This window comes from Pseudopipra pipra, chromosome 3, assembly GCF_036250125.1.
Source record: "Pseudopipra pipra isolate bDixPip1 chromosome 3, bDixPip1.hap1, whole genome shotgun sequence".
NCBI lineage: Eukaryota > Metazoa > Chordata > Aves > Passeriformes > Pipridae > Pseudopipra > Pseudopipra pipra.
This window is the reverse complement of record NC_087551.1, coordinates 81511182-81530513: the sequence shown is the minus strand read 5'-3', so window position 1 is coordinate 81530513 and position 19332 is coordinate 81511182. Positions and strand designations below refer to the sequence as shown.

At 41.5% G+C, this 19332-nt stretch overlaps 1 protein-coding gene across 2 annotated transcripts in view; it reads right to left on the bottom strand.

Annotated features, from left to right (window-relative positions):
* Window positions 1-16843, bottom strand: part of SNAP91 (synaptosome associated protein 91) — a 68442-nt gene extending 51599 nt beyond the window's left edge. The window contains exons 1-2 of one of the 2 annotated variants that reach the window (XM_064651123.1): window positions 16539-16843; window positions 15776-15935 (exon numbers count right to left, since the gene is read on the bottom strand). In XM_064651123.1, coding sequence (XP_064507193.1) covers window positions 15776-15905 — 130 coding nt within the window. In that variant the 5' untranslated portion in view covers window positions 15906-15935; window positions 16539-16843. Of the gene's footprint in view, window positions 1-15775; window positions 15936-16538 lie in introns of those variants that run through there. The other variant, XM_064651124.1, reaches the window with a different exon arrangement.
* Between the last annotated feature and the right edge of the window lie 2489 nt (window positions 16844-19332).

Here is a 19332-nt window from a genome sequence, read left to right as displayed (position 1 = left end):
TGTTTACCCCGTTCAGAGGTTTTACAGCAGATGACAGCATTTGTCTTCAATATAAGGAAACATGCATCAAATTTGGAAGCTTTTAGTCCTAGGTTTCAGTATGTAGCTCTCTATGGAAGACACTTAAACTGTGTATTCCATCGATGGATGTTAGATAATGAAACCTCAGAGGAGTCCACCCACAGCCATGCTGGCAATGGAGGCTACAACGCACTACTATATGCTTCCACAGCACTGCTTCTAGAGTCAGTCAGTCATTTCTGCCTCCTCTCCAAATTGCTGGAGGGTACTGCATCTCAGTCTGCAGCTCTGAATGTTTTAGGACATGAGTAATTATAGTGTGCCAAATAGAGAGGCATGATTAAATTTAAGCCTACTACTTCCAGTGCACAGAAAAGAACTAAACCATGCATGAAGATGTCACTCATCATCTGAGTGCAGAAAAAGGAGACTGGAAGGTGTATGGGGGGGTAATTCTTGCAGAGCTGTTTCCCATCTAGCCATGCCACAAAGATAAGGTACCAAGTTTCCCAGGTTTCTTTCCCCAATACCACAGAGTTTCAGCTTAAACAGCAATCATCAGCAATTGGAACAACTCACCAACATGGCTAACTTAACAAACTGAGCAGCAGAGTTTGGTGGCTAAGCTAAATTTTAAAATAAGACTTGGAAAAAATAATTTTACTTCAGTGTGGTAAGGAAGAATAGGTATAAGGAAAGAGAAAGCATATACAAGAAATAACACAGAAAGTACATTTTCAAAAGATACAGATTCAAACATTTACTGGTTGGACAGAAACTTAGTTTTCAAAAGAGATGATGAATTTTAATCTTCCAAGAAAATCACAGGTATACATGTCAATACAAAATAGATAATATTAAGAAGTAACAGATGAAGAACAGCCCAACAGAAGCCATAAGAAACAATCTTACAAAGTTGATTCCATCTGGGACACACACAAGCAGGGCAAAAAATAATTAGAAGTACCCTTCTGATGAAGTTTATGCTACTGCAGCCATCCAGTACAGTGACAGCTAATCCCCAAACCCAGACACTGAGCTCAAATACAAATTCCAAGCAGAGTAAGCAATCAGGAATCGTACTGCAGTAGCAGCAAGTGCTTTCACCGTGATCGTCATAGAAAGGAAATAGTTGGAGAATGAAGAACTTATATACCCTTCATTTGAATCCATTTGTTTGCTGTGGGACTAAATTATAGCTGTCAGATCACAGTACATGATTTCTCCTATTTTCTTTCTTCATATTTGGTATCTGCTATTTTGAATACTTATTAAGTCTAGGGATCCTTGTTTAAATTATAACTTGAACTTCAGTATTCTTTTTTGAGTTAAGTTTTGAGATGTAAAACCAATGCACATGTGGCTGTCAATTCTTTGGCACCATAACTGAAATCTAAATATCAGTCTTTAGACCATTTGACAGACCAGCTTTTTGACCCAGGCTTAAAATATCTGCAACCTAATTAGGGAATAGAAGTAAAGCCAGAGTATAATTAATACCTTCATTAACAAAAAGACAAACCTGCCAAATTGAGAAAGATTGGTGGAGAGTTCAGTGAGGAAGACTGAAGTCAAGATACCTCAGACCACTAAAAGAAGATGTGACTAGCTTTAGTGTTTGTTAAGCTCATAAGACCAAAAAGAAAAAAAAAAAAAGAGACCAGCAAGAAAGTTTTAGAATTTCAGACTCCTTCAGTCTCTTTAAAAACTAGTTTCTAGTTTTGAGACTTTGGGGTTTTTTTAGATGAGAGAGATTATACAACTTCATTTTGTTGTGGTTTTTTTTTTCCCCCCCTCAATTCTTTAATAAACAGACCTGGGATTTCCCAGTTCAAAATTAATTATTCACAATTTACATTTCAGTATGCAGAGTAACAGCAGCAGAGCACAAGATCTCTCTGCTCAGAGGGATATCAGTGCCAACTTAAGAGCAGCTGTCATTCCCTACACAAGCTGCCTCAGCATCTGAGCTGTGTCATACATTCAGTTCCTAAACTTTGCCAAATCTCTCTGACAGTAACCCCCTTACAGACCTTCCTAACTATTACACTGAATGCTACAATAGTCTTTAGAAGGTTTTTTTCTTGCTTACAGGTATTTAAATAATGCCTTTGACCTATAGAAAAGAAAATGCAGGGTTGTTCTAATACCAAACTAGTCAGGAACAGAAACAAGTGGCTTAAAGCAAGAATTTACAAGCTTCAACCAAAAAAAAATTAAATAGGCAATCAACAGTACAAGTCTTCCCTTACAAGATACTGTATCAAGAAGCTACTACAGCGTTGTGCTAATCAATACAAGGTCTGAACTTCGAGGTCTAGAAAAGATCATAAACCAATGTCTACAAAACAGTACAGGAAAGCCAAACAAAGCTACCGGTTTCTGCTTCTCCAATAATTTTTCATAAGAATATTAGATGATTTTAATGCTGTTGGCTTTGATTATCAAACAATTCCACAAAAAAGAGCTGGGAATTTATTTGCGGGGTTGAAGCTTACCACCCATTCTTTTCACCTCCACATGAATCTTAATCTGGTTTGTAACACCCCAATCACAACAGAATTTCGTGCTATCTCCTCTTTCCTCCCCAAAAGACTGCCTCAAGGGTCGCTACATCCCACCTTGACCCCACAAGCCTACCGTTTATCAAAGTCCAGCATCTTTCAGGTATTGCCTTGGCCCTTCCATGCCTATGCCAACTCAACAAATCGAAATACAATCTTCCACTGGGCACACGCTCTCAAGGCACTATGAAGACTCTCCCAGTAATGGAGCATTAGCCCTAAGGGGGCTGCTACCTCCTCTCTCCAGCCTTACTTAAAGACCTCCTCCTTCCAAAATGTATCTCAGACTCTTGTGAGGACAAATACTTGCTGCAGTTTGAGAAGTCAAGGCAGTCAGTCTTTGAACCACACAACAGCACTCCACACAAAGACAAGCTTTTATATACAATTTCTTCACCTCTGCCTACTCACAGGCATACTCACACTACCTGTATTATCAAGTGTTTTGCAGAACCTATCAATCACATGAAGAGTATGTGGAGAGACAGCAAATGACTGAGTACCAGCAAATTTCTCTTGGAGCGTCCTCCAGTTTCTCAAACTGAGAGTTTAATTAGCCTTAGAATAATCTTATTATCTCTCTGTTCCTTTTAAAATACAACAGTACACCACCTCCTATATCATCAATTATCTGTTTTGAAACAAAGCAAAAGATAAATTGCCCACAAACATTGATGATTTTATTCTAAAGCACTTCCATACAGTTTGCATCCCTCCTTAACCAACATATCAAGGCAAGACATCTGGCTTTAAGTCATCTGCAAAAACCATCCCAGATCATTAGCAGTATTAAACTAGTTATATTGGATTTGTGTCCCTTTTGGTCCTTAATTATTTATACACATGTTTTTTCCTCCTAAGACGTTCAGTTTCAGCTCTCTTGGAAAGAGGAAAACAAAAGCCAACTCTCAGGTGGTCTTCTGCTGGAGATCTGAAAGGGTGCAATCAAGGCAGCTGTCTCTCCAAGCACACAAATAATGGCGGGAAAGTGTGATTGTACTGTGTTAAAAAAAAAATAAGTCTTGCCATAAGGAACTCCTTCAAATTTCATGAAGTATGAGTTTTTTTTTACTTAAAAAGTTCCCAGAACTTACAGCTCCACTGCCTCCGGGGGGAACACTACCTTTAGTGTTTACACTGGAGTTCTCTCCTTGAGACTACTACAACTGAAAGATGACATTCAGACCAGCTGCAGAAGCTCAATTTAAGCAGCAGTCATTAGGAGTTTAAGTATGGTGTTTAAGATAGTTAATTAATTAGCAATGAATATATTTTATGAACAAAGTCCAAAACCTTGCTGACTTCCACGATCCAACTAGTCAGAAGAATAAAAGGTTCAATTTTACTCAGGAATTACATACCTGGAACAACAAAAGATATGTAACACAAACTTTCTGGTACAAACTTACTATGGAAAGCAGCATTTTAGCCTCACACAAATTAAGCCAGAACACTAAACAAAGGGGAAAAGGCCCCAAAGTCCAAGAATGCTACCTGCTTTCTTCCCAACTACAGCCACCACAGCTTTTTTTAAGCAGCTTCACTCTAGGAAAAGTATTAGTTATTAAGCATGGAATCTTTCTCCTTGTCCAAAGTAGTAAGAAGCTCAATCTTGAACCACATTTGTACAGAATTCGCTCACTTTGAATACCAAAGAATTTGTCTCAGGCAAGAATAGAAGTTCAGCAAAGCAGAGGAAAGATGAGAAATCACTGCTTTAACTTTCCCTTCCTCTCACTCGGAGAACCCATTCCAAACCTTCTTTCCACACAAATTCTGCTCCACAACTAGCTCAACAGAAATGTGCATTTTTCTGCTCAAAGACAAGAACTGAGCAGTTCTGCTTATGTTGATATGAAACACCAAGTAATTCTGGAGCTAGATGTGCCACTTCTCTATTTTATTGATCTACTCCAAAGATGAGCTGAGCCACAAATCCACATTGCACTATCTTTTTTTTGCAGAGCTCTTAATAGTTAAAGATACGCAAAATTACATTTGCATTTGGGGGACACCAACCAATGGTTATAAGGTTAAAATATCAAAGCAGTTGTCTTGGAGAAATGCTATTTCCCATCCTATTGTAATATGGCATCTTAGATGCCAAACTCTAGAGGAGGAAGGGACAAGGAAAAAACCCTACTAACTTTACAAGTAGCATTTGACCAATAACTTCCATGAAAAGGAACTTTTATCCTGCATGGCCAATCTCAGACCTCATTCTACATTTCCGTCACTGCTTCCAACTTGGAAGCCTTGACCAAAATACACATTAATTCAGAGAAGAAACATGAAACTGCAGCCACCAGCCAATCTTCCGCCAAGTCTTTAAAGCATTTATTGAATTTCCTCTAAGGAATGGAATTGTTGTCTCCGTCCATGCAAACATTAAAGTGACAGTCCTGCTGCATCATAGCTCCTGTTGCAAACAATAAAGCAAGTTTAAAGGTGTTACAGAGTTGAAAGATTATTGCTTAGAAGGATAAAAGTCAGTAAGATCTACTTAAATGACGACTGTCAATTGCCTATTGACACTAGGCATATCCACGACTGGATACCAGGATTCCAGCTGTGGCCTGTGATTATCCTTCCATGAAGGTGACTAACCTCTGTTGATAGTATCAATTCATAACTCTTACCACTTGGTTGCTAACTGGAATATCAGTAACAGTACGAACTGCAGCTTTCATCCAGACAGTACAGCTACACTAGAAACACAAGGATTTCATGTTTGCCACAGCAGCATTGGGACATTTACTGTAATCTTTGCACTACAGCATTTTCTAATCAGCCTTTACATGCTGGGCTGATCTCACACTCCAAACACATCTGGCAGAAAGTGGTAATCAACTGGGCCATGGTGTGTGAGCTATTTCAGTGTCTGCACTGCTGTTCACTCTTATTCTAAGAAGAATTCTACCCCCAAATGATCTGCTTTCCTCAGAAAACCATTTGGTTTTAATAAACTTGTAGAAATGAAGCTGTTACTAGCCTATCAACTCTGTCCAGAACAGCAATTTGAAATCCACTACAAATATGAATGAGACCCAAAATATATTGAAAGGAGCCTGATGTTTCAGCTGCCCTACTTAGATGTTACACATTGGGAATACATGAAAAAACCAAACTTGGGTGGGGATGAGACAACGTGCAAGCAACTTCAGTGACATGGTGATTAGTTACAGCCTGTATGCTGGAAACAGGTCAGTTGAGTAGGCAGGCTCAGAAGCCATGTCCGGACCATAGTCCTGTTTTTCCTACTCCCTCAGCAGAATTATTCTCAGACTCCATTTTTTTTTTTTGTCAGTGGATGTCACATGATGACACAACCTGAAATTCTTAACTAGGATTGAAATGCCCACAAACCACGCAGGCAGTCCTGCTGAAAACATGGACACATCTGTAGCAGAAAGAAACAAAGGGTAATGCAAACCACTCCATACAGCCAGTACAACACTATGACCTCCTGGAAGTACACTGAAGCAGCCGCAACTAAGTGGCAAGTACTTTATAACATGGTTATCATGGTTTCAATCCATTTCTTCTTGTATCTATGTATCCACAATAAAGAAACAAAAAGACCATAAGAGTTGCTAAAACCAGATGGCTGCCTCGTATGTTAATGCTGTGTGTTAAAACAGGGTTGTTTTACAAACTGACTGATGTCCTTCACAATTAGACACTGCTTTACTCTCTCCTTGATAAAAAAGTAAAGTAAAATATGAAACCAAATGTGCAATTCCTTTATGTCCATTCCCCCGTACCGCATTAGTTAAACAATATTCTTTGCTTCTGTCACACAGACAGGCAAGTTTAAGTCTGAATAATTTTGAAAAAACTCACATCCATTACCAACAGGCTTTACTCTTCAACATGAGCCAGCAGCTTTTCACATACTGCAGATTTCTTAATGTTAAAAAAAAAAATCTGTTAATTTCAATGGACCATCCACCTGAGAGACAGAAGATGCAGTTAGGACTACTACCATTTAAAAAAATCTGAGAATAGTAAGTTGCTATCAACAGTTCAAAGTCACCAAGGCTTCTGGATGATGCATTTGCAAGTGGCATTGGAAGTCTCCTGTTAAGCTATTGATGAGTGGGGAAGTTGGAATGCATCACGTAGGCTCGCATCCAGGCAGCAAAGCTTTGTGTGGAGTCAGATCTCTAGACTGGAACACCCAGAAGTTTCGATTAAACTCCTAAGCATGATATGGAACATTATATTTGAAAGGTGGCTTCTCATAATACTGACTAAGCAACTGCCAGCTGCCTGATAAACAAGAAGCATCTCTTTAAACTTACCTATTCCAAACATAGCAAACTTTGCCTGCTAACACTCTTGCCATTCACAAACAACAAAGCAATCTGAAGTTGAAATTAAGCTTAGCAAAATCAGAAAGACTTGTGCGTGGCGTAGAATGAAAGATCAGAAAGTCACAGGCAAGGCTCACATATAAAAATACCATTGTTTCACATGCCAGCAACAAAACATCACCCATGATAAAATGTACATGTTTTGAAAACACTGGCACACTAGGTATGCTGACTTATGGCTTGCTGTCCCTTAGCAAAATGTATATTCTTCTATTAATAGGTTTACATAAAGCTATAAAACTTAGAGCGACAGGCACAATACTTTGGATTGCAGAAGCATGCAACAAGATCCAAAGCCAAGCCTCCATTGAAAAAGGTTAGATTTTAAAACTCCAGGGTTGCTAAAGAACTGATGCAATGATATGTTAAACCTCTTGTCTACATTCAACGTACATGTAATGAGAAACAGCAGCCTTTAGAGCCAGGAAACAGGCCAGCTGGCTTCCCCCTTTCATACAAGTCCCTGAAACGAGAAGTGAGAGTCCTTGTGAAAACAGTTTGAACTCCCACTTAAGTGCATCTATGTTCAATTATGGACACCCTAGCTAGTGCAGTCCTGCACTGTGGCAAGATAACTGTTCACTGCCTTATTTTGAGGACCTTCCTCTAAACTTGTAAACTTGCACACGTTTAAAAAATGTGGGCGACAAGTCAGCATGTTTTATTCATGCTTTGAGCAGTCATGTCTTTCTCTCACTTCTGTGAAGGACCATTTTAGAACATTCTGTAAACTACCAGAGTGACTTAAGAGATATAACAAAACTATGCCAGAGGCACTGGGAGTCTGCCAGGCACTGCAGGCTAACCCCTGACCATCTGGTATGGAAGCACCCGCTGCCATTGTGTCATCCACGCTCGTGCCAAGCCAAGAGTCAGTTTGAAGTGAAGGGCTATACTGTTAGTAGTCAAGTCACAGCCTTGTCCTACCTCTTTAGGACAGAAAAGTTTAAGACAATTTCTTGAAAAGACACATCCTTTGGTAGAATAATCTTAGCTCAAGTGGACCAAACTCTCCAATCTATCCTTACAAGTGTTTCACATCTCAGTCATAACCTAGTCTCCTAAATACCTAGAGACAATGAGCACAGAACATTGCTTTCTTTTTCATTCCTTCTTTGAGGCAGTAAAGCAACCTTGGCAAAGCACATGGCTCAACTGTTTTGCTAGAGCTCTATGGCCCAACTGCAACACAGGATTTCCTGCCAGCTTGCTTTCTACCTGTGGTAACTTTGTATATTGGCTTATGATCAAAAGGAGTTGATTGTCACGAGTCAGACCCAAGCTGCAGACATGTCTTGTCAGCAACTTGCAGTTCTCAGTACACATGAGAGGCAGGGATTGCTTTCTTGGTGGTCTTCAAGCACTATCATGTCTATGTACTCACAAAATCTCCTCCACAAAAAATATAGTAACGCATTTGAGTTTTATCAATAGCTAGAAAAAACAGGCTCTAGGAAAGGCAACTGATTGACATGTTGCCTCAGTTCAAATGCCCAGAGTAAAAATCACATAAATATGCAATATCAGCATAGCACCAGGACCTTTTAGCATCCAATCCCTTTCATTAAACTAAGTTAAGATACAGATATAATCTAAAGCAAAGCGTGAGATCACATTGTCCAGGGCAGGAAGGAGGAGCAGAAGGGTATTTAGACTTGGCTTGTCCAGAAGTCAGTAACATTGTGCACTGCCATTTCCTATACTATGCCTACAACTAAGCTGCAAGCCTCAGATGCCCAGTGGATGCCCCATTTCCCAGCAGCCTAGAAAATACTGTTCTACTATTCCACCTACATTCATTTCAAGGCTGATGTCCAATAGCACTTGTGAAGCTAGTCCAGATGGCTAGTATATTCCCTCTCCTAGTGAACTACAATTCTCAACTACTTCAGCAAATGTGTTTCACAACCTAAAGAGGAGACTTTATGAGCACAAGGAAAACATGTTATATATTGATTTTGAGTGTTTTCAACCAGCTCTGAAGAAGTAAACATGATCAAAATAGTATGATTAAAAGCATTAAAACCTGGCTTAGGGGTCTAGTATATGGTTTGCAAGATTCCACAAAAAGCAGGCTTTACTATACTCTGCAAAGTGACAAGCTAGCCCCTGCCAAATATTCTAGTTGTCTTCTATCAATTGCCAACATCTGGTTTATTCAGGTTTATTTAAGCCAGTAGCTCTCATGCAAACAAAATTTTGGACAGAAGGAAAATCATGCAGGCTTGCTGAATCTGATGGGGTGGGACACTCTAATATCAGCTTACCAATGAAGCTTCACACGGCAATCTTGCTGATACTGCTGACTCAGGGAAATGAAAGTACTGCTGCAAATCCTGTGCTACAGATCACTGCCTGTAAAGCTACTAGGAAGGTTTCTTCTATTGTATCATTTAGTTTGAGTTCAGGGTTTAGCCCTGTGTCAGGTGACCCATGCTTTTCTTTATATGTCCTGCGCTGAGATCCAGACCCTGGCTTGCTTTATTCCTTGCTTGTTTCCATGGTATTTGAAACCCCTCTGTCCAAACCAACATCTGCATGCCATGTTCAAGCTTGGAATTCAAGGTTCATCAGACACTCATTGGTGAGACTAGTATTTCCCTTAGGCACACAGCAGAACTTATGCTTTTCCACCCTTACCATGATCTGTCCCTTGAAAAGAAGCTCCAAAAAGGAACAGGGCATGTTAACTTAATGATACTGTTTGGTACCACTGACTCATCTTTAGGTTATAGAAAGGCTAAAGGAAGGGATATAATGTCATCCCTCCACAGCCAATTTTTCCCCACCTCCAGAAATACTGGAGCCAGCTCCTTCAGCAATACTGTATGCCCACAGTTGACTGAGGAAGGTCTACCCCTTTCTTTCCTTCAGGACCAGGGGGTATACTGGGTGCACATGTCAAGGTTTTGGTAGGAGTGGAGGATGCTGCAGCTGTGACTGCTGAGAATAGAGGTCTCTTCCACAGGCTGCAGGGGATATCTGCTCCAGCATCATGGAGTACCTCCTGCTCCACCTCTAACCTTGGTGTTCCTTCTGCCATTTCTTTTTCCCTCTTCCTCTGCCTGTCCAGTGTTTTTTCCCTTAAGTTGGTTTTACTTGAGGTACCACAAGCTTGGTGGATAGGCTCAGCTGTGTATTGCAGTGGATCCACCATGGAGCTGGCTGTGTCTGGCACAGAGCACGTCCTAGTCTCTTCTCACAGAGGCCAGCCTTGCAGCCAAAACCATGTCATGGACAACCAGTACCAAGGAAAGGTAAGCAGGCCAGGAAGAGCAAAGCAGTCTCGAGAATCTTGAGCAGTGGCAAAAAAATACTAGAAGTAGGTGTGCCTCTGTTATATTACCATTTCTTCAAAAGCAGGAACTAAGAGAACAGAAAATTCTCCTCTGGCTACCAAATTCTCAATCCAGCAAGAAGCATGGAAAACGAATAGCATACAAAATGCTTTATGCCCTTCAAAATTATCCTGACTGTCATCTACTCTTAAGCACTTTGGAGGATTCTTCACATGGCAGAGACACAGAAGCATGGACTGATCCCACCTACAGAGCATTTTCTTGGAGACTTCACAGAATTCCTCAGTAGTGGGACAGGTCCTTGTAAGGCAGGCACAGGAGACAAAGGGTTAAGAGTGAGGCTGGGAAACCAGAGGCACAGATCAAATCAAACTGCAGACTTTTGTTGTTGTTTATAAGTTGTTCAGTTGCTGTCACCCAAGATCTAAGGGAGTAACACTATGAGACTATTATGAAACATACTCAGCAACTAAAGAGAAGTGATTAAAACTATGCTCTGGTCACTGTCATCCTGATGATCTCATAAATAGCTACTCCATTATCAAGGTCTACTAATGGAAGTCAGTACAACAAAAAGACCTGAGTCGTCACAGAATTTGTCATCCATGATCTTGACAAAGCATGTTTAACAGAAGGACCTTGCTTACTCTTGAAAAAGTCTAAGAATACCTGCCCTCAGCTGAGGAAATGACAAAGGGAGCGTGGGTAGGACTAGTCCATCTATCAGGTTACACTGCTGAGATGAAAAAAGTTTAATATTACACTGCCTACCCACTTTTCTGTTCCCTCATCCTCCCTTCTCCTTTCCTTAGGCATTGCACCATAAGATAACCTAAAGACAGAACAGCTGAGATGCACAAGATCAAGTGATCCTGCCCATGTTTCAACATTCATATCTTAACATGAATTTAAACTTCTACCCTGATTCAAACATATTTTGAAGAATTATTGGTTAGCTTAGTCTTAGCTTAATTAAAAGATCAGCCTTCTCTTGGTATTACATATGCCTTAGAAGCAGTGTGGGGCTGGGGGGAAACTGAAAGTTAATGCCACTTAAATACTCAAAGAATCCTTCTTATTAGCTCCCCTTACCCATGAAAGACATTTTTACTCCTATTCAGGAACCTACATGCCTCCAAATGAAGTGTGTCTTCAATACTGTTTTGGGAAAGGACATGGTAGAAGCCCAAAGAAACAGAGAGCTATTCCACAGAAAGACTGATGAAAAGTCCTTACACAAAAATAAACCATTAATGAATTAAAGAAAATTGCTTGCTTGAGATTTTTTTTCTTTTCAGGTGTGAGAACGATTCACTGGGGTGACAGAGAGGTTCACAATTTAAAATTCACCTCAGCTATGACAACAAAAGCCAAAAAAAAGTCAGTTCTCTCATACACAGAAGCTGTGACAAATTACTGCAATATAAGATACAGTGAGACATACAGAAACAGTTTCATTAGTAAAATGTGAAGGATTAGGCCCAGTATGTACAGGGACTGTGTTCTTGGCAATTTTCTTGAAGATACGTCCACAGCTGTAACGACTGTCAGCTGGACTGCAGAGCAATGCAGTACATCTGCGCTACTCCCACTAGGAAAGGGCCCCAAGTGCCAACAGACTTGGAACACTCCTCAAATCACTTCAACAGCAAACAACTTCTGAAATACGCATCCAAGTTAACCTTATGCTCTAACCTGCCAAGTTAACAGTAACTGAAGTCTAGGGACTCAAGATAGCTCCATTGATCTCCACCTCTCCCAAAAGACAGAGAAAGACATATTCCTCAGGAATGAGACAGAGGCAACTTCATCTTTACTGAGCCTAGGCAAAAAGGTTCATTTTGGTCCACTGCTTTTGGTCAACAGACACTTCTCTTTCAACAGCAGAGACCATAGTGATTCAAACTCGTTAGATCAACCCCACAGTTTGCAGAAGAAAGGTAGAAACTGCAGGAAAAAAAGTGTCTGTATAAGCAAAATACTGACACCAGCCCTGCAGTTTAGTTACCATCATGAATTAAACTATAAACTTGCTTTTAGAGCCTTTGTTTGCCAGCTACATACAAATATACAAAATTAGACTCAGGGTGGAAATATGTTACAATAGATACACAGGTCATCTCTCCACAGCCACAGATAATTGAATTCTGATCTCCATCTGCTATGTTTCCACTTCTCACAAACATCTCCCACCTCTTGATCAGGCCTCTGGAAGGGCCTTCTACCTTATGAGAATTATTTTGAAGAAGTAAGAAGGCACCATGTGGTCTTTTTAGAACATACACTCCATAACTTTCTCCTGTTGCAAAGAAATTCACTCAACAAAATCAGTGAAGGAAAATCCCAGCCATTTTTAACATTTTCAGAAAGAGGAACCTGTTACAACTAACTGCAGATGTAACAACCTCACTGGTTTTCAATTCACTTCTCTAAATGAAAACCTGATGGTCTGTTTCTGAGTGAGATCCTCTATAAAAGGACCAAGTTCAGATCTACCTACTTTTCCCTTATCTAGCATGTATTTTCACATTTTAAAGTCATTTCCCTTCTCCAAAAGCACCTCCCTGTTCATACCATCAGTCATCACCATTTGAGATTGTACTTGTCCCACACAGTGAAGCCTTAACGCATTTTTCAGAACAATTCTGAGAGTGAAACTTCAATGCTGTGCTCTAGGATTGCCTTCCCACTAGAATTATCAGTTTATGTATCCATACGCCTTATTCACCCACTCTGCAATGGCCCTTCTCACTGCATCAAAATAAAGTTGCTAATAACCACTTTCTTCATTTGCTGTATCTAATTGTAATCTAGTTAACACAACATGGTTAGCTGAGGGATATAAATCTGTATCATTCTGCTGACTTTAAGACAACTTTAAGATGACAACTTTTGGTTAAGTCCAAAATGGTCAGAGCTTTAACATATTAACTGTCCCAAACCATCAGAGCAGTCCAGATTTACATTCCTTTTCTCCCCACAGGAATTTGAGAAGCACATTTAATGCCATCTTGCACTACTTCCAGCAGTTGCTGAAAATTCATTAGTATGAGAGTGGAGTTCAAGAAAATGGTAAATCTTGCTGAGCATATGATAGCAACCTAATGATTCTTCAGTACTTCTTTACATGACCAGCCTGTGCAGCACCCAGAGCCCATGCCAAAGGACAGAAGCATCTACATTGAAGTCTGTATTTGAAAACTATGCATATACAGAAAAACACACAAAAGCGAACACTTAGCAGCTCAGCTTTTGTTCATGGAAGACACAAATTCTGTTCTTTCCTTCCTTCCTCACACTCATGCACTCATACCCAAATCACACTTTTTATTCCTAAGAGCAAGCTCCCTCTAAGTAATACTCAGGAGAAAATCTATATCAAACAAACAAACCAAAAAAACCCGAAACCAAACCAAAACACCCCACACTTTTTCATCTATAATCTTCCTATAACCCTCTGGAACTAATATCTTCTGCAGAAAACACTTGCTCACAAGACATATGTCAGAGTTCAAGACATTGCCTATCAATTCAGTTATGAGCATATGCCTAAGGTTTAAGAGCCTGATAATATTTTTTCTTTTAAAACATGAACTTGGTTTTCATTTATAGTCCACAAATTTTGAACATGCATATCTGCCACAGACAAAATTCTGTCCTTAATCATACCAGATAGTTAAACTCTGAACTGTTATATACAGATTGGAAAATAGAAGGAAAAATGAGCATGGATGTATCTTCACAGGAAATTATAATTTCTCTTAACGTGGATAGAGCCTTCCTAAATCTTTGTTCGCGAAGCCTAGCCATGATGATAATTTCTCTTCCTCTTGTTTGTCTGACATGCAGGTACATATGAAATTGCACAGAATGCTACTGGCTTCGGTCTCTACTACACTCACTTTCTGAAGTAGTAATATTAGCACCAATATCCAAACACAGATCCTTCAGAGTCCTTAATATAGCACTGGTAGGTTATTTCAACCTCTCTTTAATCCTGCCTATTCCAGATAGTATGTATATATATGTGTGTTTATATACATATATATATGTATATGTATATATACATACACAGATACACAACATGAATATTTTAAATACATGAGCTACACTTTTTTTTTTAGCTAAAGCTTTTAGTAACAGCTACAGTAGGACAGTCCAGACACAACTTACAGATTAAAGTGTCCACAGCTACCAAACAACAACATAGGAGAGATATCAATAACCAAGATGATTTTTTTAAATATACAAGAAAACAAGACAGAATACATGATTTTAAGACTGATGATCTATTTAAACATTTTAGACCCAAGTCAGTCTTCAATCAATGCTGCTTACACCAGCATTTCTTGGCCATATATACAAGAATATTTAGATACAGTGAAAGACCAGCATACCATTTGTCACTTTGAGGGTTAGCTACAAAGTCAATAGAACTGAAATCTGCAAGTATTTTCCAAAAGTAACACTACCTCCTTTTAACAAACACAGCATCATCAGAATTGTACTTACAAACACCTGCACCAGCATTACTTATTAATGGCCAGCAGCCAAGAGACTGCCTGGTATAAAACCTGCTGATCTTTACTTGAAAGTATTTCTTACCATGTCCAAAAAAACATGCGAAATCCACTTAATTTTAGACAGTAAAACCTGCTGTTGATCTGCCAAGTTCAGTGCTGGACAGAATTACTACTGGTAAACAGGACTAGTTAACACCACACAACTAAATTATTTCACTATTCTACTACTTGGTGATTCCAAGCAGGGACTGACAGTTGAATTGAAATTGTCAAGACAAACCATCACTAGCTCATTGTTTTTTAATACATGTTTTGCCTTCAACCTTGTTTCCTGGCTAAACTAGCTAACATCAGTCCAGAATACATCATAAATCTATGAGATAAAGCCACCAGCATCTTCAATAAAACATGATGGAAACAACTGGGCAGCTTGAGAAGTTGCTGTCAGATATTTGGGACCTCAGCAACAGCCCTTAAGCCCTCCAAAGGTTGTCCCAATCTACAAGGCACATTTTCCCAGTGCCTTGCCATTTAAGCCCACCATCTTCTAAACCTCTTCAGAAGTCTGCTGTGGAGATGGCCACACTCCTACCGGTGCTTGGCCAGCTCTGGACATAGCATTTATGTATACCTCAGCCCAGCTTAATCCTGAGTGAAGCAGGCAGTGACAAGCGTGTGTCCATTTTGCCCTGTGTCCAATCCCCTCCCCTCTTTCCAAGCCCTTGCTCCACAAGGCACTCTTTGCACTGTCTTCCTAGATAAAAGGCAAGAGGTCATGAGAAAAAAAATGGCCGAAAGAGCAGTATTATGCAATAAGAGAAGAAATGCAATAATAACTCATCCTCTCCTGGAGATTTCCCATCACTCTTACGCTCTGCAAGCTGGATTACAGCAAGCGTGACAGCCAGCCGGCTCAAAGGCCCACCAAAGCACCCTGCGGGCAGGCTCCTCAGCCCCGGGCCATTGCTGGGGAAACAAAAAGGGATGCTCACAGTCCAGGTGCTTTTTCTTGGGCCCCATCACTTCATGCGTGGTGGCTTTGCAGACGGCTCTGGCTACGGCTGATCCCGTAACGCTGTACTGAGCAGCTGCGATGCGATCTGTCAGCGTCTGACCCGACATCTTCGAACGGCGTGCTGGCTGCTGTCTCCTCTGCAGGGGCGGAAAACACGGGAGGGGAACGGGAGATCCCAGGTTTATAGCCGGGGGTAGGCACGGCAGAGACACGCACAGGCAGGGGCACACAGACACACGCACAATGGTCCCTCGGGCAGCCCGGCCCCTCCCGAGGTGCAGACCCCCCGCCCCGTTGTGTAAGCCTCTGCCTAGCTGGAAGACGCCTGGGGCAGAAAGAAGGGTATTTCAGGCGTTGCAAGGAACGGATGAAGGAGAAATAATGACGGCAGCTGAAGGAAGCTGCACACAAATAACGTTTGAGCCCCCGGGACAGGGGGAAAGGAACCCCTCCCGCACCTGCCCCGGCAGTGCCCGCCCCAGGAGCCGGCCCCGCGCAGGAACCGCCGCCGCGCCCCGGCCCCGCTGCGGCGCCCGCCCCGCCGCCTCCTCGATGGGAGATTATGGCACCGTTGCGCCATGTTATGCCCTCCCGGTGCCTCCCCCCTCCGCCACCCCCTGGCCCCGACAGGGAACCCCCCGCGCCGGGAAACGGGGCGCCGCTGCATGCGGCGGCGCACAGCGCCATGCAGCATCCCGGCGCGGGGGCAGAGCGGGATGTAGCGAGCGCCAGCGGCCGACCTGTCAGTGCGTCCTTGCCTCCCGTCCTCCTGCCGCTGCCTCTCCGGGGAGGGCACCGCCGCCTCCCGCCGCGACCGCTGCCCGGCCCGGCCCGCCGCCCGGCCCGCTGGCGAGACGCTCCGCGGCGCAGCAGCCCCCCCCCGGACCTCCGGCCCCGGTAGCCCCAGGTGCGGGGCGGGCTGCCCCTCCCGCAGCCGCCGCCGCCGCCGGGGATGCGCTGGGCGTCCACGCCCGGGAGCCGACGCTGCTATTTCCAGCCGGCGGCTTAATCCTCCCGCAGCCTAATCCCCGCGCTACTGCCGCAGCAGCGCCGCCCCTACCCCGGTGCAGAGGGCGGGACGGAGCGGAGCGGACCGGCGCGGCGCTGCCTTTGCCGCCGCAGATCGGTGGCCCGGCGCAGTCAGGTGACCCCGTTCCCCCACCCGCATCCCGCTTCTCGGAGGTGGCGGCGGGGGCGGTCGACCGGAGCTGTCCCCATACGGAGGCTGTCCCGCTGGGGATGCGCGGGGCACGGAGGTTAACGGGAAGCTGAAGCCCACTGATGCTTCCCCTGTCTGCATCGTGGTCCTATCGTGAACGCTTAAAATAATGCCCTGAGGGATCCCAAAACTGCACATAGACTAGATTTCTCCATAATATTGTTATGATGTTGTTATTGTTATCAAAGACATCTGAAATATGTTCCCTGCAGGGTTTTCTTTCTGTTATCTAAGATACCCTAAAGGTCTTGGTTACAACCCAGTGCTACACTCGAGAGGATATATTGCCACAATTTAATTGTGTAATTGGAGCCTAACGGAGTGATCCGTGGAGTATTGGGAAATGTAGCATACATATATTACCATAAATTGGCTGAACTTAGTTTTGGAGTAAAGTGATTTAAGTGGGTGGGGTCTAAACGAAATGGCAGTGGTAGCAATTACTTCGAGCTGCCGGTAGAACAAATTTCAGAAGACGATGTCAGTGTATGTTATTAATTAGCTGGAGAAAACACTATGTACGGTCAGTATTGAAGATTTGTATCATGAAGTGATAATTGGGTTTTGTTGCATACAAAGACATATGGCACCATTTTCATTTATTACACCAGGAACAAAATACTGACAATGGATTGTGGTCTGTGACAGTATGAAACAGCAGCTTTTTTACTACTTCTTTCTTCTTCTTTTTCGTTGTTTTTTTGTTTTTTTTTTTAACCTGACAACCAGGAGATTTTAAAGCCCTAGGCAGCCTGAAAGCTTGGGAATGCTGTTAAAATAATGCTCAAAAGTTTAAGTAATCTTTTCTATGGGAAATCTCTTCCAAAACAGCAATTAAAATGGTGCCTGTGTCAATTCAATAAATGTGTTGGAATGTTCAGGCTTTTGATATTGACTAAATTTTCTTTGTTAAATTCCTCTCTAACTGCAGAGCAGATCAAGATGTTTGGATTTCAAGATTCAAAAGTTTTCTCAAATGCAGTGTTTGAATATGGAGAGAGATTTAGTTTCAAAAAAGATGTAAAGTGTATGTCGCTGTTAGCAATCAGCATTATGGGTCTGCAAACTTTGAATGTTCCTGTAAGTGGGACTTTCATTATCCAATAGTGAGAATGTCTGTGCTTCTCAGCCCTATTCAGTAATGAGTAGCAAATGAATAAACACTGGAGTTGCACAGAAAGATAATATAGTAGTATGTTCTTCAGCATTACTATAGTCCACTGTTCAAGTACAGACAAATTTTAATAATATTTGGAAATTGCGTTTCGTTTCCCACAGAAATGTTAACTTCCATTCCTAGAAATTTGTCATTAATGGAGTGATTTGTGGCAACTAGAAGCATGTCTTAGCAGAGGCACACGAACAGTTTTTCCTCTGTACTTCACAATCAGTTATTGGTGTCGTAGTTCCAATTGATTTCAGGGAAAAGAAACGGTTGGGATCTACAGATACTTCTTGTTTCATTACTGGCATTAAGAATGACTCAACTTTTCGTGGTAGAACTGACAGGAGTTTAGAGTGGCTTGACTTTAAAAAAGGTTTCCTTTTAACTAGAAGGAAAAAAAAATACATAAATTGTTTTGGAGTTTGCTGATTCCACCCAGCAGAAATTTAGAGTGTTTTTATTTGCTGCAAGCAAGATAGTTTTCACTTTATACTAGGCAAAGTATTTAATTAGTGATGCAACTTTTACTAACATTTAGTGTACATCTTCAGTTGGAGGTCTGGATACTTTCTGAACTAGTCGAGATTTTCAGCAGTTTCTGTTACTGAGATTCTCATCTGTGTCACTAAAAACTATGATTGTTAATGCTAATTTTATATCTTCATATTGTTGAAATATTTACGGAAAAGATAAGTCAAACAATTTGTACTATTGCCTTAAAGTTTATGCATTGCATACTGAATTTAAATGCAAATAATAAAGAGATCCTTCAGTATTTTTATTATAAGGTAGCAGGTGGCCAAGTCACAATCTGAAGCATCCAAAGGAAAAAATTGCAAGAATGCAATTACAGAAGCCTTTTAGGCTTTGAATTTATCTGCCATTACTTGAATATTCACCAACAAATAACCAGTCTAATGAATAAAGTCCTCTATGAAAATTTTTCTTATTTACATCTATATCACATTTGGTCGGTACTGCTCCACATGGAACTCCTCTATTTCTTCTTACACTCAGGAGATGGACTTCCATTGACTTCTGCATACAAAGATTTTGTTGAGCAAAATCAGGATCATTTGACATGTGAGATTCATGAAGTATTTCAGACAAATCTCATTCCTGACAAGCATGTCATGTGAATTTTTGATGC